The sequence below is a fragment of the Anser brachyrhynchus genome (assembly GCF_964034855.1).
Source record: "Anser brachyrhynchus genome assembly, chromosome: 15".
NCBI classification, from domain to species: domain Eukaryota; kingdom Metazoa; phylum Chordata; class Aves; order Anseriformes; family Anatidae; genus Anser; species Anser brachyrhynchus.
Genome location: NC_137733.1, coordinates 9,461,978 through 9,476,933, shown reverse-complemented (window position 1 = coordinate 9,476,933; position 14,956 = coordinate 9,461,978). Strand labels below are relative to the sequence as shown.

General features: G+C 35.0%; 1 protein-coding gene across 2 annotated transcripts in view; it reads right to left on the bottom strand.

Annotated features, from left to right (window-relative positions):
• VPS35L (VPS35 endosomal protein sorting factor like) overlaps nucleotides 1-14,956 on the bottom strand; it is a 57,527-nt gene that overhangs the window by 22,646 nt on the left and 19,925 nt on the right. For both annotated transcript variants that reach the window (XM_080556442.1, XM_080556443.1), the window contains exons 15-26: nucleotides 14,226-14,272; nucleotides 12,153-12,264; nucleotides 11,798-11,914; nucleotides 11,446-11,499; nucleotides 10,954-11,034; nucleotides 10,067-10,129; nucleotides 8,968-9,053; nucleotides 7,154-7,234; nucleotides 4,451-4,514; nucleotides 2,537-2,635; nucleotides 1,615-1,692; nucleotides 699-813 (exon numbers count right to left, since the gene is read on the bottom strand). In XM_080556442.1, coding sequence (XP_080412568.1) covers nucleotides 699-813; nucleotides 1,615-1,692; nucleotides 2,537-2,635; nucleotides 4,451-4,514; nucleotides 7,154-7,234; nucleotides 8,968-9,053; nucleotides 10,067-10,129; nucleotides 10,954-11,034; nucleotides 11,446-11,499; nucleotides 11,798-11,914; nucleotides 12,153-12,264; nucleotides 14,226-14,272 — 997 coding nt within the window. The remainder of the gene's footprint in view (nucleotides 1-698; nucleotides 814-1,614; nucleotides 1,693-2,536; nucleotides 2,636-4,450; nucleotides 4,515-7,153; nucleotides 7,235-8,967; nucleotides 9,054-10,066; nucleotides 10,130-10,953; nucleotides 11,035-11,445; nucleotides 11,500-11,797; nucleotides 11,915-12,152; nucleotides 12,265-14,225; nucleotides 14,273-14,956) is intronic.

Sequence of the window (14,956 nt, the reverse complement as noted above, 5' to 3'; positions counted from 1 at the left end):
TGTTGTCAGAGTAGCTTAATTTTTTTCCCCAAATCACCTTTTGTCAGAATTTCAAATCACTTAAGACTGAACAAACAGGATGGTCAAAAACTGTACTCAGGCCCTGTTTCAGCCAATAATTCAGATCAAAAAAAGAAAATACCTTTTTCATTCTTCACATTATCTGGTGTTACTTCTTCATTTCCTTCTGATACAGGGGCATATCTTTAGCTGAGTGTTTATCACTCCTGCGCTTTGATAGCAAGTTTCTAGTGTCATTGGCCTAAGTTTTAGATTTTTTCCAGCATTTTCCATGATTTTATCAGCCTGTGCACTACTACACAGATTAACTAGGTTCTTTCACAGTTAGGTTAAAGCATATTATTTGCTATTAGAGCACTTGGACAATTACGAAGGAGAAAAACATTCCATCTTCCCATAATTTTAAAGTTATTTAATTTAGGACAACCTGCCTCACATCCACAACTATGTTAAATAGAGTCAGCTGTCTTAGTTATTTACTCAACACAATTAGTGCTGAAACTGAAGAGTTGCTTTAATGTTACAAGTTTTCATTTTAACAGTGCTTAAAACAGGGCTGTATTTTAATTACATAATAAATATACTTATATGACTTATGTTTTCAACCAAGTTACTATTCACAGCTAGAAATATTTCTGAAATAGGAAAACCTTTAAGTAAATAAACTCTTGTCTTACCTTGTGAAAGGCACTGATTTGCCAGAGCAACCTGTCCAGAGTGTAGATACAGATTAAGGCGTGTGAAGATACTGCTCAGAGATGGAATTGTAATAAAGCAAAAGGCAACACAAGCCTAAAGCAAATAAAATAATAAAAAAATGAACAAAATTCCTAACTCAGCGTTACAGCAATCATTACTGATTATATACCTGATCAGGAAACAAAATCTGTAAATCAGTTTAGGGAAAGACTTTCCCTAAACAGCTAGTATTATGTTAAGTCCAAAATCAGCAACTTCAATTTTCTCTTTACTATTTCAATAATTATATTTACCATTAACGTTATTACTAATAGATTAGATCCAAATTTAGTTTGTGACTCTAGCTATAACAGTCCCTCTCAAGTAACCAGCTTGTAGCTCATGACCAAAACCTAAATAGCAAAGCAGATTTCTGGTCCTCAGGGACAAGTTGTGTATCAAACAGGTCACAGCAATGGCACTGTATGTTTGGGAGGAAGGAGATCTAGCACAACATGCTGCTGATGTAGACCCACTGGAGCAGCCGAAACATCTAGATGGAATAAGTGGCTCCCAGGCATACAGAACCTGGCTAATGTCACCTTAGCTATTCTCTGTCCAGGACATCACGTGCAGGTGCTGCCAACGAAAATCCATTCATTAACCATAGCATATGCAAACTCCTTCACAGTACATGAAGATGAAATTCATCTTAGTTAACATGTTTCAGGCAAGAAGATGGGAATCCAGAAAACTTGAATAGCCTGTGTGCATTTCAAAGCTCACATGACAATAGCTGCAGAGACTTAGAAGCACTAAAATCAAAAGGAGCACTTATATCATAGAATGACTTCCTTTAGAAGGGACCTTATCTGCTTAGAAGGCAGGCTCAAAATTCATTAGACTCGGACCTACCCTGACAAACGCAGCAGTCTTTCTGGAATGATTTCCTTTCATCACCTTTCTTGTTTCCATTGCTAGTTGGTTCACAGACTACACACGCACACACACACACACACAAAAAAAAAAACAACAAAAGCAGAACATTAAGAAAAATGCACAGATTTATTAGGTCAGTTGCAAGTAAACTGCACATTTGACTGCATGCATTTAGAGAACAGAAACTGTCAAAAGGGACCCAGATATGGTGTTCCCACTGTATTATTTAGTTTTTACTTCCTTTCCACTTTGAGAATTCTAGTGACTGTTCCTTAAAGCAAATGTGATTCTGAAGGTTTGTCAAGGTAGATTTGTTGATTTATTCAAGATTTAGATCATCCCTTGTTTCCCAGCTGAAGTGCTGTCATCATTGCTTGCCTAGTACAGAAATCACCATTTCTAGCAAACTCATTTAGTAAAAAACAAAACAGGATTTAAAAGGATATACGATTTATCATATCATACAAAGGAATCGGATGCAGCAAGTGCTCACCTGTCATGTGACTCGATACAGAAAAGCAATTAAGCTTCCCAGTCACAGCAGGATTCTGACTATGTCTGCAGACCAGACACAGTCTAATCTCTTCTAGATGGAGGACTATAGAAGAGAGAACCCAAAATCTGAATGCATAAAAGTACTATTTATTTTATTGGCCATGAAATCTCTCCCAAGATAGCTAATTTTCTTTGTAGCAATGATAACATGCATCCGATTTTCAGAGTCAAGCAAGAACTTCAGTGAATTTGGGGTGATAAAAATGAGAGACGAGATCGAAGTCTACTTTTAAAACACCTGATATAAAGACTTCAAATACTGCACAATAATCTGGGCAGGGAAATGAGAGAACTGCAAATATAACCCTGAGTATTAAGATAATGTAGATAAACTATAGCTTACATGAATCAACTGGACTAGAACAGGCTCCAGATTGCAAAACATTGATCTGGCTTCAACATAGAAACTCAGCTGTTGTTCAAAGTCACGGCCAAATGAAACCTATAGAAGAAACAAAAATTTATTTTACCATTGTGCAAGCATTTAACTGCTTTCCAAGAAAAACCTGAAGGTTTTGCTGTTTTTTTTTGTTCACTTTCCACATGGTCTACTTAACAAACCAAATACTTATCAAGAATCAAAATTTATCTCCTAGATTTGTGAAAAGTACTTTGAAAATTAGCAGAATTCACGACACTATGGAACCAGGAATATAGGGTTGGTATAGACTATACTGAAATGAGAAAAAAAAACACACAAAAAAAAACACAGAAATAAATCAGTGAATCTGTATTCAGATTCCTAATTCCCAGTCATTACAGGGCCTCAAAGAAAAATGATAATTTTTGTAACTAGGTATACCAGTAACGAGAGTTTTTTTCCTCAAGTTTATTTATTAAATGTTTATATTGTATGGCAAAAGCCTGTAACCTTGCACGCTGGCAGGAAAGAAAAGTCAAAAACAGCCCTTGTGTGAGAACGCCCTACTTCCAACCCTTCGGATTTCAAAACTGAGCACTGTCAGCTAGAGTGTCTCAGCTGTCAATCAAAAGCCTAGCAAGAGAAACAGTCTCCAGACAGTCTACATTTATGTATTCAAATGGATCACTTTTCTTCTAATGCGAGTAATGGTTGCATTATTCCTTATTTCTCAAGTCACACGTGAAAGAATTTTCCTTTTTTTCTGTAAAAACTTGCATTTAATCCATACAGTGAAAGATCAAAGGATCTGCACCAGATTGCACTGTTACAGGCAATCCTGCGTTACAGACCTAACTATCTTGCCTTTCTTATATTTGTGCAACTGCTGATTCTCTAGCCCTAGTCTTAAGAAAATTTCTCTAAAAATATAACATTTTCCACTAAAAACCCTGGCTGTAACAATGACTTATAACTACTTTTCCCTCCATATCTTAACGTATGCCTGTTTAAAAATTGTACCAAGTCATTTTGCTGCTCTGGGATTCTTACCCCCAGACATGACTGTAAAGCCACATCAAATATTATCCAATGTGCGAAATCCTCTAAAATTGTACATTATATTGCATATAACCCTTAATAAAGAAAAAAATATATTAAAAACATTCTATTATATAGCTAAATATGAAAACTGAAGAGAAAGCAACCATCTAGAGATAAATTCACAGAATTACAACAAAGAATAAAGGGGACAAATAGAGACAAAGCCTGTCAGCTTATTACTATACAAAGAAAAGCAAGATTGAAAGTACCTAGTTAGAGAATAAGAAGAACAACAAAAACAAAAGCTTACAAATATCTCCCTAGAACAACCTGACATCTCAAACACAAGGGACGGGAACAAAATTTTTTACTGGGATTAGAAGGAGGGAAGGGTTAAAAATTAATTTCAAGACAACTGAAGTTTTAGCGGGACTACTGATTTAATGATAGAAGTGATCTCATTTGTAAATGAGATAAATGGTCTCATTTAGGGATGGGTAGTGGGATTTCACAAAAGCGTGATCTCTCTGAGGCTGTAATATAAAGACTAATTACTGTTTAGCTTTTAAATACTTAGCTTGTTTTATATGAGATTAAAAAATAGCAGAAAAATGATTAAATATACATGTACAGTTTAAACTAACATACTGCACCATGCCAGCTTCACCACTGTATATTTCTTTCAACACTCACATACTCACTTCACTAAAATACACTGGTTGGGGTTTTCAACAGTCTTTGGCAAGTCATATACCGTCTCTAATTTAGTTACATAGGCACCTGTTTCTCATGGGGATCTCATGAAAGTCCAAGCTGTAAGGTACTCCCCAACACTTGCATACAATTGTCACTCACCATTTTTATGAATCCATTTATCAAAGCTGCTAACATTCTTTTCTCATCCTCAAGTGTCAGTGCACTATAACAGAAAATGTACATGGTAAATTTCTGAATATTGCTTAACTATTTATCTGTAAATGTTCAAATGATACATGCTAATTTATGCAATTTTATGTCTCTATAAATTATTTATTGCATACTAAGACCACTAATCTCATAACTTTAGTTATAAAATGAGAACAATTTTAATACACATATCTTCAAGTCAGCCATGCACCAAACTAAATTTCTAAATTTAAGAATTGTAACAATTGCAAAGTCTTTAGATTGTACAGAAACTTAGATTCGGCATGAACAGAAGCTAGCTAAGCTAAGGTTCTTAACTGCAGCAAGAAAATGGCTTCAGTCTTGTTACAACATGAGAACTTGAGTAGGAACTGGTTATAAAATCCTTAAGAAATTAGTAAAGCCATTTCTAGGAGAAAAATCATCCTATTAACAGGGAAAAGCTTTTAATATGCACTTAAAATACTATATAATAGTCAATGTGTTTACTTTAGAAAAAACAATATTTACTTTTTTTTTAATGACTAACCCTGTTACATAATTAAAAAATTGTCTTTAATATCACCTTGTTACTAAAACATCGAAAAGACAGCACTATAAGAACTTAGTAAACTGATACATAAAAACAAGATTCTTTTTACAATTATCAGGGATACCTATTCTATACAAAGAGTCTAAATCTTATTTGAAACAAATTTACATCACATGAAAATCCAGTAAATCAAACCTGTTTCACTGAAAATGGATAAATAAAAAGATAAATAACAATTAACTAATACAATTTAATCTTTCTACTATTATGTAGTTGGCTCCAGCTTTGAACTTTAGTGTAGCAATTACCATTTTCCTAGCGTAGACACCAGATGGGAAGAGGACAATAGTTTTATTATACAAATTCAGTAAAGGAAGAAAGAAAATCTCAGCATGATTAGCTCATTAGGGCACTGCCAATCAAGAGAGTCAACTGATGGGCTCTGAGAGGCTCAGAAGAGTTGTAATGGGATCTCCAGGTCAATTATAGGTTTCCAATTCAATTTTGAATCATACCACTGCCAGTCTAAAGGCTGTCACCCTCCAACAGCTGTTATTGGGTTAATGAGTCCTACACAATGGGCTGGGAATTTCCTGAACCAGGATGCAAAAATAGATGCAGGAGTTACTTTAACGTTGTTACAATTATGATGACTTGCCAATAAAAGATAACAGACAGAACCGAGCAAATGATGTACATCATCTTGTCTCAGCTAAAAGAACTGCTGGTTTAAGGAATTTTAAGGAGCTCCAAAAACTAGCAAAATTGTTTTGGCAAAATGTCAGAGGAAGTACCAAATATGGCTTGCCATATACTGCTTAATTTTTTTAATAAGTTGTTTTAGCTTCAATACATTCTTCTACTTAAAAGGTTGAAGAGGCTTTTAGTGCAACATACAGACAAATGCAGTGTTCTAACACAAAATAAAGCACTCAGACTGGTATAAATTGAAACTGCATGCCAAACCTGACTTTGTAATTGACAATAAATCTTGTACTCATGGCATATCAAGGCTGAGAAAGTTACAAGTTCCTTTGAAGTGCCTGCCATACTAAGAGGCTCTGGGTTCAAACGAGAAAGTGTGCGTGCGGGGTAGTTCTTGCTCTTAAGAGATAAGATTATCACACTGGTAATTGTGGCTCTTTTTTCAGTCAGATGCAGATTTCTGTGTGATTTTTGGAAAATAAAATAAAAATAAAACAACCTACTAAGCACATTTGTTTTCCATATTACACAGAAGCTTTTGAAGTTTGATTCACAAGTATCTGGCTCAATATTCTAAGACACTCTACTTGAAACTTACAAAAATGGAACAAAACTTAACTATTGTCATAGTCCCAAGTTTGGCGCACAACCCCCCCCCCCTTTTTTTTTTCTATTTATACATCTTTTAAATAAATATTAGCTGAAATTACAGGTACACTGTCAAGTCACAATTGCTGAGAACTTGGCATATCAGAAGGCATCTAGCACAGAAAATAAAAGGCCCTGACCTTTACACAACTGCCATTCAAACAGGGGGTTTGCAACAGGGCACAAACTAGATCCCTAACAACCTCAGCACTCAGAACCAAGGGGAAAAGGGAAGAGGAGGATTTAGGGGAAAAGATGATTCAAAAGCTTCTCCCTTGTTTTAGGTTCCTTTACTGATGTTGCTAGAAGTCTTTCAGTTGTACTTTTAAAGATTTCACACCCCTTGTTAATGGCTGAAAGCAGGGTATAAAGGTATAAATTAAATATGGCAATCTGTGCTTTAATAGGTACATATTCATTTAAAGCTCGTAAAGTCTCTTATTCACTATAACTCAGAGATGACACAGGTTTCATTCCCAGAAATATTTTTTTAAATGTACTTTTGAGTGTCTTTGCTTTACTAAAAACCTCTACAAAACTGCTGCTACTTCCCTTTTAAAATTCTGTTTCAGTATTCCATATAAAGCACTAATTAAGGAACAAATAGTATGTGTTACCACATCACCGCACAGCTCTTCCCGCACTACTAATTGGATTCATGTCTTAATCCACCATGAAAAAAACAGTCTCAGAAGTGTGAAACTGTACACCAAGCAGCCAAACTTTGCATAAATGATGGTTATTAATATGAGTAAAGTTAATCTTACTTCACAGAGTCATGCATTGTCTTGCAGATATGCAGAAGAGCATTGAGTATAACAGGATCCTTTGTAGATTCCTGCTGATGCCTATAAAATGTTTCAGAAAAAGTGATGAAAAATCCTGCACTGTCAAAATGAGAAACAATGAATAGCACACCCATTTAACGAGTAATTCCTACCAGCAATGCTGTAAGACACTAACAGTCTACAGAAGTTTTATATTTCTTTTTTTTTTTCTAGCCTTCAGGAATTCAAAGATCACATGGTTAACAGACGCAGAGTACTAATTAATACCAGTCAAGAAATTTTTATCTTAACACATGCAGCTTTACTGCCAAGCCATGGAATCTAACTTGTTAAGGGACACAACAAGCTAGACATGTGATAAGTTGAATCAATCTAAGAATGTCAAAACAAAACATTCCTAGATCTACCAAAAGTAATATAGTTTATCAGGTACTGATGAACAGACAGAACGGGTAAGTGTCATGCTTAGGTACAGAGGTACATGTGCACTACTAAGATGAGAAGACTCAGTGGGGGATCTCATCAAAATATATACATACAACCACCAAACCCAAAAGCATAGCTAAACATTTAGACAAATGGAGTAGATGCATAACATGGCAGTCAAGTGCCTGTCCTCTCTTATTTGGTACCTTGGTGGTAGAAAGTAACACGAATATAAATACTTGTTTTCCATACACAAAAAAGGCTCTTTGGCTACCTAGTATTAAAAGCTTTTTGTTTCAATTGCTTGAAAAGAAACATCAAAAATGCGTAAAAACTCAAAAGCAGGTTTCCCTCCTTTTAACTAGAACTGGTTATCACAAATTTAAACTTGTACCACATGGAGGACAGGACTGAAGGAATCAATGACCAGTGTGTCTGTTCATATACTGAGTATCTAACCCACTTAGGAACCTGCACAGCGTTTACCATTCCCTGTGCTTTTTCTGCTGTTTAAAGCTATATGTGATTGTATTTCTCACAGTCGAATGCTGCAGGTTTTTGCTAAAAGGCTATTTCCTTATAAAGTTTCTGCTAACAAAAACTTGATCTTATACTGAGACTGTGTTACGTCAGTTCTATATTGGGCAGAAAATGATTATCTTTATATTCCCCAAACTAACAAATGATGAAAAAAAACAAAACAGAAAAAAGAGCATTTTGAATGCATGATTTTTTTTTTTAATAAAATGTAGAACTCAATCCAATCTCTCTCACTGAATTATCATAATTCAGCATCTGCCTGCAATATTGTTATTTAAAAATAAAAAAGTGATAATTTGTTTTTCAGAAAAACACCTGATAATTAATTGAAGAAGTCTGCTTGACTTTTACAATATTTGAAGATGAAGCCTCATCTTCGAAATTCATTTTCAACTGGGGAAATATCCATTTTTTCCATGTAATGGAGCTTATAACAAGAGTCTGTCTCTCCTCTCCTCCTCTTCTGTTACACCAAGGTAACAAACAGTTCTGCACTGTGATATCAGATGAAATACAAAAACTTTTCATAGGCTAACTAAAGTGACATAAATTGAAAAAGGCTCAGGGAACAACTGATCTGTTGGTCAATAGTAAGTCAGCATCGATGTATTACTTCAACTTTAGCTTTCAATCATGACCAGTTAAGCAGTGAATCAATAGATTAACAAAACTGACACCTGATTTTTTTCCTTCTCCATAGCCTGGAACATACTCAACAAGCTAAGTGGACTAAACTAAACACTGGCTCAGTCCATCTTCCCAAACAATCTTTCAATCCATTGCCCAAATCCTCCAGAGTGCATTTAATCTGAATAATCTCCACTTACTTAATAAAAGATTCCATAATGCACTTGCAAACCTCCACTCTCACATTCTCCTTCTGGAACATATCCAGAAATGGCAAGAATTTCTCCTGGAAGTAGAAATATATAAATAAGTAAAATCAGGTATTTTTACAAACAACACATTCAAAGTATAAATATTTTGGGTAAGTTTTATAATCATGGCTGGTTTATTGAAAATAATTTTAATCTTTTTTTGAAGACAGCAACTTATCTTGAAGAACCATCTTTCCATTCCATGAAAGAGGGAAACAAATGGCAAAGCACTGATGGCTGAAGGGTTTTACCAGTTTACTGACTGGAGTGATCCAAAATAAAATACTAAACTGTTTGAACCAAATGTTGCGAACTACTAAAAAGCAATCATACACTTGAAACAGCTTAACATCACTTGAAATTCAGACATCTTTGGGAAAAACATTAAGGTATTAAAACAATTAAAACAGGCCACATGCCTGTTTTCCATTGTGGATGTATCCACGGCAACTTAAGAAGGTCCAGGACATTCACATTTTCTTCAAAGACAAGGGCTTACGTTGTTCAGACACTGAGATATGTAGTTTTGATATTGTCTCAAAAATATAGTGAAGGTAAGTTTTTCAGAATTATCTAAGTAACTTGTGAACAAGACTTGACTCCAAAGCCACAGTCAGTCTTCAATTTTATTCTTCAGCTGGTTTCAGCAATTTTACACCTGCTGTCTTCTTTCTTTTCTCTACCTCTTATGCATTCTCTTACCTAATTTTCACTTTGTTTCAATACCAAACTTAAACCCCATAACAGAACATAGAAACAATTATCAGCAATTACACAAACACACATGCACAAATAATTTCCCACTGATTGTCTCTTATGCTGTAATAACAAAGTGTAGAAAATTGGAAAAGTGAAATTAAAATAATGAACATTGAGGTAGTAAGCAGCATAGAGCTTCCAAGATGTTTCTGCACTTATCTACTTGATAAAAAGTCCTCTTGCCATGCTAATTTGAAAACAACTTAGATATGCAAATCAGGTTAGCTGTCTTGCAAAAACAGTGCAAAATAGTTCCTCCTAAAAACTTAGTAAGCATAACATTACTTACCACTGAAAAAAGCAGAGAGAAATCATAGATATAGGTAATAACTTTCTGAATAATTGACTGCAGCTAAAAAGAAAAAGAAGAAAAAAAGGAAAATGATTGTAATACTAGTTACATTACAACTATCTAAACCAGAGAGTATTCTTCTCTGATAATTTATAGAAAACTGGTTTGGAAGGCACTTCAAGTGTTCATTGATGCCACTTCTTTTCCCCTAAGCAGGATCAACTACAGCTATGCTACTCCTAGCAGATGTTTTTCCAACATACTCTTCAGAACTCATATGAAGTGAGAGGATGACCAGCCTACCCAGGCTTTATTTGTTCTTTACTTTCTATAGTTAGGAAGATTTTTCTGTTTTATAATCTGCATCCTCTCCTGTTCGCTTGACTAAAACAAGAAGTAGAGTTTGTTAGATTTTCTTCTGTAAGCACTTTTTCTACTCTCCAAGTAACCACAAAACACTTCTTCTAGAACCTCTACAACTAATCGGTATCTCACCTGACATACAGTCTCAAGAACTGGACACTACAATCCACTGAAGCCTTAGCAATGTTAAGTAGACATAGATTTATCATTATTTATGTTTTACTTCTGCTCTCACAGGCTGCCGTGATTGTTGATTTTCTTCAGTAGAATAATATTGTTGACTTGAGAATTAGATATTGCTACTTCTAAATACATAAATCATTGTTTTAACTTTTTTTCCTGGACTGAGAGAGAAAAAAAGTAACAAACCACAGCATTATATTGTTCCAAAAAGCTTCCCAAATCATAGACAGCCTTTAAAAATAATTATATTGTTTTAAGAGACATCAGAAATGTTTAAGAATTAGTTTAATCTAAGAAAATGCACAGATTTTACAGATTTGGAAAAATAAGTTATTTACCTGTGGGTAAGCATCTTCAAATGCTCGATCAGGAGTCATGTGTTTGATAATATCAGCCAAAACCGTATTGACTTCTCGTTTCTGTGTAGCGAAAAATAGAAGTTACAAAATACAGTAATAAAATCAGCACGTAAATCAAATGATTCAAAATCATTGGATAATTTATTCCCACTTGCCAGAGCTTCAGCTTTCTACAGAACTCCAGTTAAGCAAGGAATTTTAGCTATAGTTCCACTAAATTCTTAGTTAAATTGGTCTGATAAAAGGTAAGAAATTTAATGCAGGGTTCAGGGGCATGAAAGACTGCTTCAAAGCCACATCTTTTGTCCCTATTCATCTTTCATGAAAGGAAATGCATTTTTCGTACACTAAACAAGTCCTACAGACATCTTAAATACTCATAGCTTTTCTGTTTTTAATACCAAGTTACTAATCCAGGCACTTAGTCTGCATCAGAAAACCTTCAGAGGAAGCAAAGTAATTATCACTTACCTTAAAATGTCTGCATGTATACTCCACCCACACTTCAGCACAGTTGATATAATCCTAGAAATACATGTCTCTAATGACTACCAATATTTACAGGAAAGAAATATACGTGCAAAAATTACACTTAAAGTAATTACTCCTGAGGTATGATTCATGCAGACCTAAAGATCTAGCACTAATGACAAACTTCCACAACTGTACTGCTTATGTTTGTAAACAGAGGTCCTATTTTTTTGGCAACTTCATGTATCTAGAAAACGTAAACCATGCCATCAAAATATACAGCCTGCTGAACAATGGCTACAGTTTTACCCTGAGCAAAGGATCAGTAGTGAAACAACTGTCAGTAACTCACCTGTGGGTTCTTCAGCTTTGTTATAACCTTCCAGGCTTCATTTAATATTTGAAGGCGATCATTTTCAGGAGGATCAGCCAATGCCAAGTTTAATCCCAAAGAGCGAAAGAGGAGGTGCTGAAATATAATAAGAAATTTTAAATTTAAAGCACAAAATGCATGTTCGCCCAACACTCCTTTAGCAGGTACAGTGTGCAGAAAGATTGTTTGGATTCCCCTTCATTTAAATAACATGCAATTTATGTAGGCAACTAGTATAAATAGCGTACAGACAGAAAGTAAAAGAAAAGATAAAAGCAGATCGTAACTCAGCCAGACAAAAAATAAGTGTTATAAATTACCCCAGAAAAGTTACCTTTGGGAATCCAGATTCATCGCACTCTTTAATCATGCCAATGAAGTCCATAGACCTTGCAGCAATAAACTCTGCTCTGAAGGCTGACATTACTGAATTCAACAGCAGAGCACTACAATGAACATAAGACAAATCAATACAGTTCAACAGCAGTGAGAAGTTCTTGAAACCCACTCTCCTTTTTGACTACAGTACAGAAGTACACTTGGGCAGGGCAAATCTCTTTTAAGTTTTTCTTAAATCTCTTAAATTTTTCTTAATCTCTTTTCTTAATCTCTTAAATTTTTCTCACTGAATTAAAAAAATGTATGCATTATAAGAGTCAGTTTTCTAGTAGCAGCACTGTTATGGTTAAAATAAATCCAAACAGCAATTATACAGTAGTTGGCAGTGATATATTTAGATATTTATAACAAACTGTTTAGACCCATGTTTGTATTACTATTGATCCAAACTTAAATGGAGGATTCAACTCATTACTGTAAAACCCACTTTACTGATACTACTGTGCAAATATAGGAAACAAAATCTGCTATCATTCAAAAGGCAATTCCTTTGGGCAAACTCAGCCACGAGTTAGCACAGAAGCTGTCTCACAATCCAAGCAAGCTGTGTCCTTCACTATTCTGAAGCAGACGCTCTGAACATGAGGCAGTTTACCTTGAGGGAAATTGTACAGAGCACTTAAAATAGCCCAGCAACCCTTCTGTTTCTGACTGAGCATTAGTGGTCCCACTGCAATTTGACTAGAATTTGCATTTTTTTTTCATTAGACAAGTACTTTGAGTTCACCAGGCATGTGCTTTGCAATATAGACAAGCAGGCTGTCACTTTTCACTTAGATGGTTGCAACACGGTTCTCGGAACATACTGAGATTATTTAAAGATTTATGGACTTATGTGACTTGCTTTGTGGTATTTTGACAGCCATGAGAAGACATAAAACCACAGAACTCCATTTTAAGGAAAACTATCACACTTTAAAGACCATCTCAACTGGATTATTCAATTTCCCAATAAAAGACGTCCCAAAAACATTTAATTGGAAAAAAACGCACCTCATTATACTCATCATTTTGTGCTTCCTTCAAAGAACAAATGATTACAAAGATGAGACACCTGGCCCATCTTTGGAACAGGATGCTAAAAATTGATTTAAAAATATGTTCCACAAAACAAACCAACACCTATACAAAATAATTAATACAGCAGAGTATGCGGATTATTTTACCTATATTACACAGAAAATAAACTCATGAACTCACACACACTCATAAAATAAAGTCTTTCCTTCATTTTTAAAATCACACTTTTACCCCAGCCCTTAGTTCAGTCACAGAACGCTAATGCTGGCAATTCCTCCTCTTTAAGTGATTAACATAATTTAGTTCCTCAGCCACTGCAGAACTAGACTGTACAAAGCACATCAGAAAAAAAAAAAAAAAGGTAACTGAAAACCTTCATAGAACTCTGCCTACCTACCAAGTAAAATGAACAGAGATTAGCTCATGAGCAGGCCAAATCACATCCACATAGCTCAGAAAGCACATCCAAAACTTTCAATCTTCCTGAATTATTCACTTAATGTGATTAGCCTGCACACAGACTTCAAGGAGACATTCGGGTACTAATTTTAGTTTTGAAGAAAGCAGTCATCTAAATAGTCTTCCAAAGGTGCCAGCTGCTTTACAACTTCCCTTGCAAAATGAATGTATGGGCTAACTGTAACCAGTGTAGGTGAGAGGGGAAGGAAAGGAAGAAAATCAGAGAAAAATGAAGCATAACCAGGAATCAGAGACACGGCTGATATAGAACACATTGTGCATCCTAAACTTTGGCTTAGGAGCAGCAACCGAGTTAAATTAATTTAACTTTTGCTCTACAAGTAATCTGCCACACTTTAGAATTCATCTCTGGAAAATAGATGTTCATAATTATGATTTAGTAAGCTACAGGGAGAACAAAAGCTATACTGTGCATCCAAGACACATTTTCAAAATGGAGAGAGTTTTATTACAGGGACTCATGGGCACTCATTACAGACTCACATCTTCTGGATTACATGATACTTACTTGTTCCCCAATTTTTTGCATCTCTCCATCATCTCAGTAAGCAGAACCTGTAAGAATTACTTACTAAAATTAGTAAGATTTCATAAATAAATTCAGCTTTAATCACTGTAGTAAAATCTACTAAAAGCTGTTTTAATTACCAACCCAACTCATTCCAATAATCCTGTCTTATCCTGTATTTACAGCACAAGCAAACAACAGTGTACTACAACATAAAACACACCTACTGGAATGGGTACAGTGACATTTTAATCAAAACCACTATTTTATGGAAGTCAAATTTGCAATCCTTCAGCCGTGCTATTTCTCAAAATGATTTCTATTTGCCACCAAGGTCAATTACCTCTGGCAGAAGAGGTGACTATTACAAACTCTCTTCTGTAGAATGCAGAACAGACTGACTTGAGACTAAAATAGCCTCTTGACTATGTTAAGCAATTACAAAGCTACAGTTTACCCAAATCATTTTTATATCTGCATGACAGAAAAAACTAATGAATTCAGGAAATAAAAATTAAACTAGCTAAAGGACAGCAAGAAACAAACAGACATACTGCCTATGAATTTAAAGTGGTCTAGTTTGGGCTTTGGGGAAACAAACAATCTTCCTGTACAAAAGAGAAAAGCAAGCAGTCAGATCCAGCCCCTTTATACTAACTTGTACACTCACATAAGTACTGACAGATTTTTCATTTTTCATTTTAAAAAGAAGGGTTAGAGAAAGGAAGGAA